This window comes from Hipposideros armiger, unplaced genomic scaffold, assembly GCF_001890085.2.
Source record: "Hipposideros armiger isolate ML-2016 unplaced genomic scaffold, ASM189008v1 scaffold_149, whole genome shotgun sequence".
NCBI lineage: Eukaryota > Metazoa > Chordata > Mammalia > Chiroptera > Hipposideridae > Hipposideros > Hipposideros armiger.
Window position 1 is genome coordinate 2,376,169 of NW_017731499.1, and position 13,066 is coordinate 2,389,234.

Below are 13,066 nucleotides of genomic sequence, written 5' to 3' on the forward strand. Positions count from 1 at the left end.
TTTGCCTGTAGTTAGTTATCTGCTGAGCTTCTGCGAGCGTGATTAGACTGCCTCCCTGGGGGTGAGGGGTGGTTCGTGTGTATGTGTGTGTGTGTACGTGTGTGTGCACGTGTGTGTGTGTGTGTGTGTGTGTGTGTGTGTGTGTGTGTTCATGTTGCCCTCTTATTCTTTTACTCAGGGCAGGAATTAAGCATTCATGGTGACATGTAATCATAACCCTTTTTATACCTTTTTTGGGGCTTCACTTGACAAGCTTCTCCCTCCTCTCTGGAAACAAAGCAAACAAGCATGATTTCTAAAACAAGGATCTGTAGACAGCACAATTTCCTAACTAAAACTTTCAAGAAAGGGCTTGTCTGCATTGCAGGATTCCTTTTCCTTGCTCTAGCTGGAACGGTTCTTTTTGGAAGAAGCCATAGGTTTTGTCTTACCCCGTAAGGAACAATAGTCGCTGCCTGTTAATGTCTCCTTCCCAGAGAAAGAAGGAAGTCATACCATGCCCGTGTCAGGGTGTCCCAGGCCCCAAGGGGGGAGTTTTCTCAGAACTCTCGAGAATCACTGGTCTTGGAGAGTTTGGTGAACAGGGGTGAGGAGGTCAGACACTTTGCTTATCTTCTGCCATCACAAGGCAAGTGTCCTCTAGATTTGGGAGGTAGATGCACCAGAGTCAGTAAATGGTTTCTAGAAACAGCGATTTGAGGTCCAGCGAAGTACATGGCCAGCAGAACCATGTTTGGCTCACTTCTAGGTGGTAACTTGTGGTTATTTCTGGAAGAGCTGCTGTCTTCTCTGCTATCTTCTCTGCTATCAATATTTAAGACCAAGGACAACAGATATGCAAGTGGCCATGTCTTGGAGGGTTAACAAGCTGCAGATATAATATAAAACATGACCTATGCAACATCAAACTTCATTGCCTTATAACACACCATATATACTTGTTTAACCTGGAGATGGCAATGGAAAAGGGTTGAAGTGTGTTCTGTGGGTAGACGTGGAAATGAAAGTGGACACCTGTCAGATCACCTGAGCCTGTATTCTATTTTTGTGGCTCTGATGATTCTTTTGCCCTGTCCTGACATCCTTTCCTTTGTTAAACCTCTTCTCCAGGGTGGCCATGACAAAACGCTCTCAGTGTGATTTGCTGCCCCTTTCAGTGGGAGGTCTGTAAAGGGGCTTGGGATTCGCTCAGCTCATCGTATTCACTTGGTTTAAGCTGCCCACAGGCTCTCAGGAATGCAGATCCTAATTATCGCCCTGAGGCCCTTGAGGCCAGTTTCGCATCTCCTTAAATCAGCTTGTATGTGATAGATGTGAATTATGGTTTATGCAGAGCCTTGTGGGGAACGAATGAATTAGGACCTCACATAGGTCAAGAGCTGTTTCCCGAGCTCCATGTGCTCTGGGTTATCAGCGTCTGAACAGATGGGCCCCCTCTCCCCAGGTCACTGCGGAACCTGCTGGACGGGGAGATGGAGCACTCGGCTGCCCTCCGGCAAGAGGTCGACGCCTTGAAAAGGAAGGTGGCCGAGCAGGAGGAGAGGCACGTCATGAAGATCCAGGCACTGGCAAGGTAGGGAGGGCAGCGGGTCGGCGAGGTGGGCGCGGGATGCCGTGGGACCCAGGCTCACCGTCCACCAGCACTTAACCAAAAAAAAAAAAAAAAAAAGAGAGACGGTGACCAATGGAAATAAAATGTATGCATTTGAAATTTTAATTTACTTGTTGAGTAAATGGTGACTAATACGTATGCACGTGGTTCAGAATACAAAAGGTAAAGTGGTTAAAGCCTGGCCGCCCCAGCCACCCTGCGTGCCCCAGAAGTGGGCCCTGTCACTGATCCCAGACGCCCTGCCTGCGAACACAGGCAGATACGTGTGCACATACACGTTCTCATTTCCTTTCTGCTGTCCTTCCTTATGCACAGTGGGGGCGTATCCTCCCCGCCACAGGCTTTATGCCGTAGAGATTGTTCTGTATCGGTGTACACGGGGCTGCCTGCAGCTCGAATGGCTCGTGATGTCTCACCGTCTCACTGCACCAGATTTCATCTGGCCATGCGCCAACAGCCAGGCTCCGAGGCGGCGTCTAGGCTTTTGCTACTTCCAATAATGCCACCGTGAATAACCGCTGCATTTATCATGTTCCGATATGACTGTATTTGTTGGAAAAATTCCTGGAAGGAGAATTACAGGGGCAAAAATGCCGTGCGTTTTCTCAGTTGGATAGAGGTCACCAACTTGCCCTCCATGGAGGTGGAGCCAATGTACTTTCCACAGTGGCCGGGGCGTCCCTGGTGGACAGCTGTGCCCACAGGGGTCTCTCCAGCCTGGCTGGCAGAGTATTTTTCAATTGCATTTACCTAATTAAGAGCATGGTGGAGCCTATTTTTATTTAAGCACCATTTTATTTCTTTTTTTCTTTGTTTATATCTTATTAAAGAAAACCATAAAGTGAACTCCCCCAAAATCCCAACTCCCATAAAAACATGCATTTCTCCTGAATTTGTTCACATGTGAACATATTTTTATGTACTATCCTTGATATCTACGGCCTGTCATTTCTTACTCTGCCTCCCTCCTCTGCTGAAGCTTCACATTAACCATGTCTCTATGCCTGGCTGTGGCATTCCATTGAGTTCATGTACCTTGTTAAAATAACCATTTCCAGCAGCTGGGCATTTGAGCTGTGCCAGGTTTTTTTTCCATTTTAGGTAAGCTTATTGGTTGTTCTTTAAAACTATTTTAAAATAAGACCAGGAGATACTTGTGTCTTATGGATGTGCCAGGGACTCCAGAGTTAAGTAATTTCACAGCAGCAGCATTTATCATTCCCGTGCTGTCATGATGTGAGTGTCACTAATGTGATTGTCATGTATATGAAATTGAAACTTGGCACTGTGATCTCGTATTTAACTTTAATTTGAACTTCTCCCTTTACGTTTGAAAATGACATCTCAAGAGCATCAGAGGCAGTTAAATGACAATGATAAATAGAGTAATCAGGGCCTAGTTTTGCATTTGAGCAACGGGACCACCATTTTACCTGGGTTCTGGGGTGTCGTGGTGTTTGCTCAGCATAAAGGCTGAAATAAGGAAGAAGTTCTGGTTCTGAATCATCAAAGAAAGACAGACTAACATTCCCTGCCTTTTTTGGGTTGTGTTAAGAGTCAGCTAAGCTTTGAACCCCTGCTCCGTTTCTTGAGATTGTGTGTTTCTGGGTGAGTCGCTTAACTTCTGCAAGTGTGCATTTCCTCGCTTATAAAACGGAGAGGCTCACCTTATCCACGTGAAGGACCGCATGAGGAGGAGCGTGTGTGAAAGAACGTAAGGTACTAGATAGTCTAAGTGTATTTTACAGTCAGTGTCTTTTAGTATGTGATAATTCTGGGGAAAATTTTAGCCTATGAATGGACTAGAAAAAAAAATATCTTAACCGAGCAATTTTATAATCTGGCCTTCTCATTTAAACAATGGGGAGCTGAGAGCGTCAGGCATCTGAAAGGTGGCAGTTTGCATGTAGAAGGAGCATCTGTCAGTCATCAGCTGGTGGACCTGTGTGGTCAGCTGTTGCTTCGGAGCTGTTGGGCCCGGTCATGGCAGTGAGGCTGGAGGCCAGGCCCGTGTGTGTACACTGGGGCCACCCTGTTCTCAGGCCCACGTGTGTTCAGATGGCAGGTATCCTAATGCAGGTGGTTTAGCCTAGTGGTTGGTGGCGCGAATTCTGGCATTGGACCATGGTTCTACTGCTTACTAGTTGCATGACCTTGAGCAAATTAATTTCTCTGTCTCTGTTTCCTTAATTATAAAATGAGGATAAGAACATTCTCTACTTCATTGGGTGGTTGTGTGATAAAATGAGAGACCATATGTCAGCTCAATAAATGTGCTTCATAAATGCTCAATAAATGTTAACTATCATGATCATTTTTCTTTATTATAATAGTCACATTACTAAGAAACGTTGCCTAATCAAAAGTTATATTTTAACTGCAGTGGTGCAGAAAGAATTAAGCACTAGGCTATTTCAGACCCAACAGAGTGAAATTATTTTTGCTATAAGTATTCTGAGGGTGTGTTTGTATGAGTGTTTTACTGGCTCTGAGTATATGAGTAGATGTTAGTTGCAAAACTGAAACATCCCTGAACAAATTCAGCGTTTTATTACACATTTCCTTTTGCTCAAAATCAATGGCTTTCCTTTCGTGCTAACATGGCTCAGCCAAGAACAAGGTCATATAGCCTAGTGCTTGTGTGGCCCCCAGCAGCAGCTCCCTCCTGAGGCAGAGGCATTTTGATCAGTAGCAGTTCAGGGTGGGTGAGTCTAATTCCCTAAATAATTAATTGACTGCCTTATTTCCCAATGAGTTAAGAAAAGTCAAGCTATGACACAGGTGTTCACGGGAAGAAGACACACACTGACACGAGAAGTACCTTTGAGAGAAGCAGGTGAATGGGGTTGTTGGGTTATTGGGGAGACGCTGTCTGTTTCTGCTCATTGTATTAGCTATCTCTTGCTGTGTAACAAATTATCTCCAAACTTGGCAGCTTCAAACAACATACAGGTATGATCCTCTACAATGTCCGCGAGTTGGAATCTGGTAGTGGCCAGAGCCGCCGTCACCTGAAGGCTTGGTGGGGCTGCATGGGCCCCTTTCAAGCTCACTCATGTGGCTGTTGGCAGGAGGCTTCAGCTCCTGGCCACGTGGGGCCTCTCCAAAGGGCCTCTCACAGCACAGCAGCTGGCTTCCCAGAGAGTAACCAGAGCAAGAGAACACACCCAACATGGAGTCCACAGTGTCTTCTATAGCCTAATCTTGGAAGTGAGACATGAGCGTTTCCGCTCTATTCTGTTGTCACCCAGATCAACCCTAATTCAGTGTGGGAGGGGTCTGCACATGGGTGTGACTGTCAGGAGGCGGGGATCACTGGGGGCCATCTTGGAGGCTGCCTACCGGGTCTACCAGATTCTGTTTCCTCCTGGCGCAAACACTACTCCAGCCTTACAGGTGGGCTCTTCCTCCTTCCCATTCTGTCCATGTGGCTTGATGCGATGACCCTGCCATCGCCCACCCTGGCCTCCAGGGCAGAGCAGACCATCCGGGCTTGGACAGCCAGCTTCCTCCATCCCTCAGCCACCATGATTGGGTCACAGAAGGGCGTGTGGCCAAGCTGATCTGAAGAGCTGGTGATAGCATCCCGGGGAGGAGATGATGTAAGCCAGGAGCTGTTGGCAGTTGTCCGTGTGGGAAGATCCTGACCCCACATGACAGTGACACAGTGAGAAGTGGAAGCAAAGACAAACCCACGGGGCCTAATGATATCAGTGAGCTCCTGGGTCCAGTCTTTCCTGAAGCTAATTTTCCTCAGGACTTTTCAGTTATTTGAGCCGATAAATTCCTTTAGCCGGTTTGTGGCTGGTCTCCTCTCAGTTACAGTTCTGAGTCCTGACTAACCAGGCCTCCTGGCTTGGCTATTAGGGGACTAGCATGAGCTGTGTTGTCTCTGTGCTCCCTCAGCCATCAGCCTGCTGGGTCCCTGTTGTGACTCACCAAGGCTGTGAAAATGGCGTCTTGAGGAGAACCTGTTGGGTGGCTTCACAGAGCACTGTGCAAGGCCTTGTCTTCCTGTTGTTCATGTCGGGACCAGCCCCACTCTATAACTCTTTCGTGGCAACTTTTCTCTCTTGCTGAGGGGCTCTGGTGCCCTAACCAACGTGTCGTAGTTGTGTGACCACAGCCATTCCCTTTATCTTTCTGAGTGTCTGGTTCTTGGTCTGTTGAAAAAGTTAAAAGGAGGTGGGTGGCGTGGGGCCCCCTGCATACCTCATGTGAGGGGCCCTTAGTGGGATGCTGTGCAGCTGTGTCTGGTCCTTATCTAGGGGAGCAGCATGGTGAGTCTGCCTCTTAGCAACTCCTCAAATCTCAGTTTCCTGGTCCATAAACTTGGGCGTAATAATCTTAACTAGTATCAATATGCTTTGGGCAGTAGAAACGCAAACCAAATGAGCTGGGGTCAACAGGGGAATTTTATGTCGCTGTGACTCACTTTCTTGCAACGTGGTCCCGTGAGGCCAGCGCTCTCTCCCCTGCTCCTGGCTCTGTGACCTCTCTGTGTCAGTGTCCTTCTCAGGCGAGGCCTCTGGTAGCACCGGGCCTTGTGCAGGATCCAAGGGAAGAGACCCCCCCTCCTGATGTCCGTATGTAGCATGTTAGGAAGGCTCTTCACTGGACATGTCGTGGCCAGGAGCAAGCAGAAGGTTGTGACTGACAGCCTCACCAGGTCCCCAGGGCGGGCTCTGGGCAGACAAGTCATGTCTATTACACTTCCTCATAGGATCCTAGGGAAGGTTACATGAGCTGATGCCCTTGAAGCAGCCGGCGCAGCCCCAGACCCATTGTAAACATTCAGTGCGTGTTCCCTGCTTTCCTGTTCTTAGCTGGTGCCTGGCCCATGGGTGGCTAGGGATGCCGAGGGTAGGCCTGAGCTTGCGGGTCCTTCCCTTGCCCCGGCTTCCCCCAGCAATGAGCATCTTGAAATCTTTCACCACTGACCTTCATTTGACCTCAGCTCCTCCTGTTGGTATTTTTCCAGCCCTGCCCGCCCAGCATGCATCCCTTTGTGTATTTGTCCCTGATGGGTTGTTGAGCAGTGACCTGCTGTGCCGGTGTCCTGCATGTGCGATAGGACAGTTCTGCACAGTTGTAAGGGAAGGCTCGACCTCGGGCCTCGGGAGCCCCACTCACATCACTCCATCCAGCCCCTCTGGGAGAACTTCACGGGGTTTAAAAATCTCAGTTTCTGCCCTAAGGCTCAGTCTCTGCCTTTTTTCTTTGGCCTTTGTTTTTTTTTTAATTATCAGAGAAACATGAAGGCTATGCCTCTTGTGAAAAAGGACAGTAAATTTCTTCAGTATCCATCTGAAGACATTGATTGTTTTTTTTTTTTACCACAAGAGGTCAGAGTTGAGAAAGTCAAACATGGGAGATACTGGCCTGAAATCTGAGCCTGTCCGGGGTGAGGGATGGCTTTTGGAACCAAGGGCCTGGGCCGTTTCACTGCCAGCTTCCCAGTTATAACACACGCTCTGACAGGGACCGCCAATAGCTTTCACCCTGTTGCCAGCTCTGGGAGTGGCTGCTTGGGGTTCTGGGTTGAGAAGGATTCTGGGGTTTCTTCTGGGTTCAGCAGGAAGAATTGCTGCTGTTGATTAGAAATGCCTGACATGGACATGGGAAAGGGAAGTGGTGGCAAGCGTGCCAAGAGTTCACTGTTCCTGTGCTAGTGCTGGGGGAGCAGTGGAAACTGTTTGAGAAAGTCCCACAGCCAAGATGGCAGTGTTGTACCTGAGCCCGAGAAAGGGAGAATTTGTCATTCTTTTATGACGTCTCCATGGCTCAGTTGTGTCCGGTAAAAGAAACATGCTCTGGAGGCATAGCTGAAGCCCACTGTGCAAAGCAAAATGAAACTCTGCTCTCAGGTTTGGTAGAGACCGGAAATAACACTCAGCTTTTGTCAGCGCGTCTTTCGAAAAATTAACATTTGCTTTATTGTCTGATTCAGAAAGCCCATGTTTCTGGATCGAGTTGGGGAGGCAGAGCTGCTGTAGTGGACACTGTATTTTTCTAAAACCCCCCTCTACATTTCCCCCACACTGGGGCACCAGCCATGGCTTGATTTCCCCCCCTCCCTTAGTTGGCTGTTGGGGTTGAACTCTCCCCAGCACCAAGGTTCAGCCTGATTGGTCTAATCTGGTCAAGATAATCCCATTTTTATAGTAACTGGTTCAGGTTAACCACGGCTTGACCCGACGAGGTGTGGTGATTGGACTTGGTTCAGGAAACGGGCACACGATTTAATTCTGGCCACGGAGATGTGGTTGGAGGTTTGCTGGGACTTTGGAGGGAGCTGGCTCCTTGGTCGTGGGTGTCTGGGGCGGCTCCCTTCTCCTGGACTGTGTGCTGCGAGGGTGTAAAGGCTGGACCTGCTTTAGCCTTTTTACCATCAGGAGGGAGAAAGCCGTAGGGTGAGCCTTGTGCTGTAGCTTGGAATGGAGAGAGGAGGCGAGGGTGCAGGGTCTTATGACATCAGTGAGCTGCTGAGTGAACTTGCCCTTGAAGCCGGATTTTCCACATAAGTGGGCCAGTGGATCCCCCTTTGCTCTTTATGCCAGTTTGAGTTGGATTTTGTGTTTCTTGCTACCTCAAGAGCCCTCATTCATACAGAAGGCCTTGCCCCCCATCTCTCGCCTGACCCTTGCCTCTGTGACCTTGCCACAGGTCTCTTATCCTTCCATGGGAACCAGTGTCCCTCCACAGTAGTACTATTGGCAGTCATAAGTCTGTATTGCCTTTCCTTTTAGACTAAACGCCACGAGGGCTGTGACCATGCTTTTGTGCTTGCCTTGTTTCTCTGGGAACTAGCACAATGCCTGGCACATAGCAGGTGCTCTATAATATTGGTTAAATGGCGGAGCAAATGAACCATGGGGCCAGTGACACTGTCACTTAATCCAAGTCTTACTAGGAAATGTTATCTCTTCAACTCCTTGGTGGCTTTTCTCTTAGCACTTACAGTCACACTGAGCTTAGCTTCAGACCTGCCAGTGGTTGTCATCTTCCCTAAGATGATATTCTGGTCGCTTTTTGGGAATTGGGACTTTCTGGAAATCCCTCAGCCATCCATTGAAATCTTACCACTTAGTATAGGTAGACATTGAGAACTGTGAGTAACAAGTGACAGAAACCCACCTGAAACCGGCTTATGGAGAAGTGCAGGTGACTGGCCTGTGTCACTTAAAAGTTTAGGAGAAGAGCAAGCCCCCTGCCCAGCTGGACCCAGGGGCTCGGGGCTCGGGCAGGACCTGGGTCTTGCCATGTCTCCCCTCTCTATCCCTTGGTCGCAGGTTCATTTTTCAGGCCTGCTCTTCTCTTGTGGTGACCAGAGGCCCCCCAGAAGCTCCAGGCATAAATCTCATCAGCTTGGCAACCCCTGCAGAAGGAGAGCGCTTCTCCCCCAAAACGCCAAAGTGCTGGGGTGCATTGTCATTCCCCTCAGTGGGATGTGATATTCATGCTGCACAGGCCTGGGTCACATGCCACACTGGAGCCAGGAGGGGGCTAGTTTTCCCCACTGACAACAGGCTCCAGGAGACAAGAGGAAAGTTAGGGGCTCTGACCATCAGGTGGCGGGTGAATGCTGGGTGGGAAAGGCAGCAGACGTTCCCCAGTGGGCTTATCCATCATGACATTTGGGTTCTGTGGGTTTCCCAAAGTAAAGGTAGAGTGCTGTCACGCCTGAGCCAACTGTGGTCACTGAAACCTGGCTTCAGCCATTCTGATCGGGCGTCCAGCGTCCCTGAGCTGTGTTCTCCTCTGTGTCTTTCCTTGGTTGGATCGTGATGTTTGACAGTAGTTTCACTCATTAGCAAGTGCCGAATCCAGCTGCTTTGGCGTCTCTAGATGTGTAGATCTCAGTCTCAACAGAATCAGTATTCCTTTTTTTAATAAGCATATTTGGTAACCAGTGCCCCCTTTACGACCCACCTATACAACTAACTTAAACGAAATAATCAGTATAAACACCCTAACTCTAATATGCAGGAGAAGGAACAGGAAAGTCACTTGGAAAGCGGAGTTCCGTATGTACTGGCCGGGAACGGCTTTGCTGGAAAATGCGAAGTGGGTAAGTGCTTGTACCTACTTGTGATGCGTCACTTTGGATTTAAAGGCGGGAAGGAACAGCAGAAGCCATTCTTTATAAGCAGTCCAGAAAACGAAAGAGCGGCATCTGGGTGGACTCTAGGGTGAAAACCAGCATATGCACTGGAATCTGAAGTGAATTAGATTGTAGACTGAGATGACACGACCTGCACGAAGGCCCGTCAGCACAGGTGACATACGGCTCCTGACTGGGGGACCGGCCTGGGCTTTCAGGACAGCTGGTGTCCCCAGGCCTTTACAAGTGCTGGTAGCGCCCCGTTGTCATTGTGACGACCCAGTGTCTGCACACTGGTGCCTGGCGTAGCCTTTGCCATACACCAGCCACCAGGGGAGCTTTTAAAGCCAGTGTCTACACTTCCAGAAGGTAGCGCTGTTCCCCAGTGAGAATCATTGCCTTAGTTCTTGGCCCAGCGCACTTCTTTTAAACACCATTTGCAAACGCATCATCCGGATTTTGTATTCCAGGGCCTCCTGGTCCATTTTCAGTTGCTTCACTCTTTTAGAGTCTTTGGCAGGGGCGGGACCCTGGCCACACTGAATTATCTGTTGAGCTCCTGCTGTGTGTCCCAGTCCACCCTGGCTCTGCTGCCCGCCTCGTCTCCTTGGCCATGAAACTTGCTGGCTCTCTCACTTGGCTGAGGCTCATGAGCTGAATGAGTTGTGCCCTTCGTCGTTCTTTAGCACGTCCTTGTCAGTAGCTGACAGGTCTTAATGACTTATCCCAGAGCGGCTAAGGAGAGCTGAGTGCGTGGGGAGGGACCGGGATGCGCACAAGACACCCAAGTCAGGGTAGGACACAAGATGGCTTAGGAGGACCTGGCTTCCTGAAGTCTGATGCTACCGAAATTCAGCGAAGGACGCATGGTTAGTTAACACGCACTTGTTCATTTTTTTAAATTCACTCATCAAACATCTGGTTCGTGGTAAACTTAGCCAATCAGAGAGAGAAACAAGATGCTGCGGACTCTAACCTCTAGGTGCTGAAAATTGAGGGAGAGATGATGTAGACATAGAGATTGTAACCTTTGGCTGATAACTCCTTATGATCTGGTTGAGTCGGCCATCGTTAGAAGGAAGTGCAGTGTAATGGGGTGGAGCAGTGGAGCAGGCCGTGAACTTGAGCCCTACTTCTCAAGGTCAGGACTTGGGGTTAGGTGAATGGGGTGTGAGGCACCTAGGGTGCAGAATTTAGGGAGGTGCCCACTCGGAGGGTCACCCAAGTAAGTGCTTCTGCCACTTCCAGCTGTGTGATTTCAGATGGACATTTTATCCCTACGCTTCTCACCTAGAAAACTGGGATAATAATAGTCTCTCCCTCATAGACGCTGTGCGAGAGCTGAGGCATGAAAAGTGCTCAGCACAGCGAGTGCCCTGGGTAAGTACTTAGTGAAAGCCAGCCACAATGGTGATTATTACTGGTTTCGTGGAAGTAAATTATTCCTCCATTTAAGGCTGCAAAGAGTCATTTTTCTGGAGCTCATCTGGCCTGCTGTTGCTCAGATGTAACTAACTTTCTCACAAAGAATTCTCTGGGTGGAAGAGCTAAATGCCTTGCTTAGACTTTGCTATACATTACAGTCACCGGGGAAGCTTTTAAAATTCTGTCCAGGCCGCCCTCCTGACCAATTAAGTCAGAATTGTGGAGGTAAGACCCACGCCGCTCAGGTAGCTCCATGGTGCAGCCGAGCCTGACAAGCGGTGGTTCAGAGCGGGGCCTCACGCACACCAGGGGATCATGGGAGACTTCAGGCTCAGTTTCATCAGGTCTGGGAGGGGCCAGGTAGGTATTTCTCACGAGCTCCCGGTGGTGCTGACGCTGCTGGTTCCTAGGCCCCACTTGGAGTCCCCAGGGCTCAGACAGAATGCTAATAATGACCTGAAAGGGTGGCTTCAATGATCTGAGATCGCCAGGGCTCTTAGGTAAGGGACTTGTGATTTTTATCTCAGAACCGTGTTGGGAGTTAGTTTCTGTTTATTAGTTTGTTTGAAAAATACAAAGAATGCTATGACCCACTACAAGAACGCGCACTATTAACATTTGTCCGTTTTGCTTTCGATTTTGTTTTTAAGTGAACGGTAAGCAGCATGTGGACTTGCTTTGGGTGGGTTTTGAAGGATCTGCATGCGAGCTTTTCACATGAGCCCGTCGTCCTGCAGTTTGTCACCCGACACTGAGCTGAATGCTTTCAAGTTAAGTGGCAAGCAGTGGGGTCCTTGGACGAGTCTGCCATGACTGGCCAGCTTGAGAGCTCTTGAGGAAGCTCTTGTTTTCATGCTTTAAGCAATTAAGTTGTAAAAACAACATAACAGCCCGAAGTGGAGAAAAGAGCCCTAAATCCCACAACCCTAGCATGACAATTATATTCACTCTTAGTCCATTTTTTTACATAGTTACACCACCACGTATATGTACATGCAATTTTTATTCTGTTTATTTTTAATAGTTTCTTGTATTAATATTTCTATGTAGATTTCAAATTATGTCTAAATAGAAATTTACCCTCCCCCCCCCGCCCTGAATATAAAAGTAATGCACAAATTACAATCCGTAAGTCTGGGAAGAACAGAAAAGTTTAAACGAGGAAATCACCTGGGTGCAATTACTTTTAATGGGTTTTATTTCTTATTTATGAGGGGTTTTATCCCAGTTTATGTGTATATTCATTCATTTTACATGATTGACATCTATCTATAAGTTGATGGCCTGCTTTGAAGAGCAGTTGATCTTACATCATAAACATTTTCTCTTGTTACCCACTTGTGTGGCTGTCACCTTCGCCCTGTGGAATTCTGTGTTCGGATATGCCCTTTTTTCTCCCACCATTTTCTTAAGCAATTCCTCCCCACTCCTCCCCTCACCCACTTTTGGGAGTAGTATTTCTATGAACATATTTTTTGGTAAAGCTCTTCTTTTTCTTCCTTTCTTTCTTTTTTTTAAATAAATCATTTTCTTCATCTATATAGATTCCTGGAGGTGGAGTTCCCGTGTTAGGAGGAATGAGTGTCTGTAAAAGCCAAAATCCTTCCCAAGAAAGAAGCCTCCCTTGATACCCCGCAGTGGTCTGTGGAGTGCCTGCCGTGGTGTTATTTTTAATGGCTGTAGAGCACACCACAGTTTATGTAGCAGTTTCCACGTAGGTTAGTGTTGGGGCTGCTTCCGGTTTTTGAGATTGTGGACTGAGGCTGAGACGCGCCCCTCTGTCGGTAGCTTGCTTTCCTTCTGTCGTGTTCATTCCTCAGTCGGTATTCCCGGGGATGGGATCGCGGGGCAAAGGACATGCGTTTTGTTTTTCTTTTTAAAGATTTTATTGGGGACTTGGGAGAGGGGAACAGACAAGTTGCTGT

At 48.3% G+C, this 13,066-nt stretch overlaps 1 protein-coding gene across 3 annotated transcripts in view; it reads left to right on the plus strand.

The window, feature by feature from the left end:
• The window catches only part of SNX29 (sorting nexin 29), a 482,345-nt gene that overhangs the window by 113,379 nt on the left and 355,900 nt on the right, over window positions 1-13,066 (plus strand). For all 3 annotated transcript variants that reach the window (XM_019650893.1, XM_019650895.1, XM_019650896.1), the window contains one exon: window positions 1,445-1,573. In XM_019650893.1, the coding sequence (XP_019506438.1) occupies window positions 1,445-1,573 (129 nt within the window). The remainder of the gene's footprint in view (window positions 1-1,444; window positions 1,574-13,066) is intronic.